We start from the raw sequence: 1,829 nt of genomic DNA, 5'->3' as shown, positions 1-1,829 counted from the left end.
ATGGTTGATCCGCTGGGTTGTGTTCCATCTACCGTCGGTAATGAGAATTCATCGAATCCACATGAAAACGTAGCCGACCATTTCGTCATCGACGGTGAGCAATTGAATAAGGTGAGTAACTACGTTCAAAACATTGATAATAGATAGTTATTTTTCAACTGATTTAAATTTTAAATCTCAATGCAAATGGCGTGTTGTTGTTTATGTTTAATGCTTACCCAGATGTGAAGGAGAATTTGTGATTTTACCAAATCTGTGATTGTTTTATATTGAATGGTTTGCTTATATATACGGAGAATTTGTATAAATTAATTAATCATGTCATGCTTATATGATTGTTTTATAATGGTATGGTATGCTTATATGCTTCCTGCAAATAATTTGGTATGTTTATATACTTCCTGCATATTATATGCTTATTTTTCATGCTTATATGCTTATATGTATGGAGAATTTGTATAAATTAATTAATGATATGCTTATATGATTGTTTTATAATGAATGGTATGCTTATATGCTTCCTACATGTGTAGATAAGAATTTATGTATATAAGTATACATGATGGTCATTGAATGAATAAAAATAACAACTCTAGGGTGATGCAGGCATTGAAATCGAGGACTGAATTATGTGTATGGTAATTGTATCTAATGCATGTTCAGCTATGTGACGTACAATGACATTGTGAAAGAGAATCTATAGTAGTTACAATCCTTATATAATAGATAAAATAAAATAAGTAATTCTAGAATGGTCATTTTCATGCATTTGTTTTTAACCTAGAATTGTTAGGATGATTGACTTGATTTCTAGTTTTTGTTACGTTTTTTGTGCTGGTTATTGAGGTTTTATTTACATGATATTTAATAAGGATTTTTTTTGTTTCTGTATTTATTTTGGAATTGTAGGTCATGTAACTGTCGGATGTTGTTGAAGTTGGAAGTGAAGAGATGGATCTTGGTTACGAGGTTTTGGACTATAGTTTAATTTTTTGTAGTCATGATCTGCATGTTTGATTTGATCATTAATGGTATTGATTTTTTTATAATTAATCTGAAATGTAATTACCAGATCATGGTTGCCTTCAAGAAGACGAAATACCAAAAGTTGAAATGTGGTTTGTGCAGTTGCAGATGGCTCATGAATTTTATGTTACTTACGCAAAGAATGTAGGATTTGCAACTAAGATAATGACGACAACATGTGACAAGATCACAAAGAAACCCGTTAACGAAGCTATCCACTGTAATCGCGACGGGTTTTGCGGGTCTCGTGTCAAAGCACCAACGCGGAAGAACACGATTTCAGCTACTGGGTGCAAGGTAAGGATATATGTGAAGTTTGATAAGGACATCCAAGAGTGGATTTTGTTCAAGGTTGAGTTGAGGCACTCGCACCCATGTTCAGTGAGAAAGGCGGTGCACTACCATGAGTATAGGGAGCTGACCATGCATGCGAAGTGCGTGATCGAGGATAATGATGAGGTTGGGATTTGACCAAACAAGACATTTCTAGCTTTGACAAATGAGGCTGGGGGCCTGTCTAATCTGGAATTCTCAGAAAAGGATCAGCAAGGCTCCGAACCAGCAACATGAATGCGAATGTCAAGGAGATGATGAACTGTCAGGGAGATGATGAGCTACTTTAGGAGAATGAAGGACATCAATCCGAACTTCTTTTACGCGGTGAAGTTGGACGATGAGTGTAAATTTAAGAGTGCAGTATGGGTTGATGCAAGGTGTAGGGCGTCGTATGAATACTATGGAGACGTCGTGTCAGTTGATAGCATCTACAGTACAAACAGTTATGAAGTAGTTAAGTTGGTGTT

At 35.5% G+C, this 1,829-nt stretch overlaps 1 protein-coding gene across 1 annotated transcript; it reads left to right on the top strand.

Annotated features, from left to right (window-relative positions):
* LOC107461385 (protein FAR1-RELATED SEQUENCE 5-like) lies at positions 1-1,497 on the top strand. The gene is made up of 2 exons (XM_021130124.1): positions 1-94; positions 1,073-1,497. Exons 1-2 carry the CDS (start codon positions 1-3, stop codon positions 1,495-1,497), a joined length of 519 nt encoding a protein of 172 aa, XP_020985783.1.
* Positions 1,498-1,829: the final 332 nt, after the last annotated feature.

The sequence above is a fragment of the Arachis duranensis genome, chromosome 8 (genome assembly GCF_000817695.3).
Source record: "Arachis duranensis cultivar V14167 chromosome 8, aradu.V14167.gnm2.J7QH, whole genome shotgun sequence".
In the NCBI taxonomy this organism is placed as follows: Eukaryota; Viridiplantae; Streptophyta; class Magnoliopsida; order Fabales; family Fabaceae; genus Arachis; species Arachis duranensis.
This window is presented reverse-complemented; position numbering and strand designations above follow the sequence as displayed.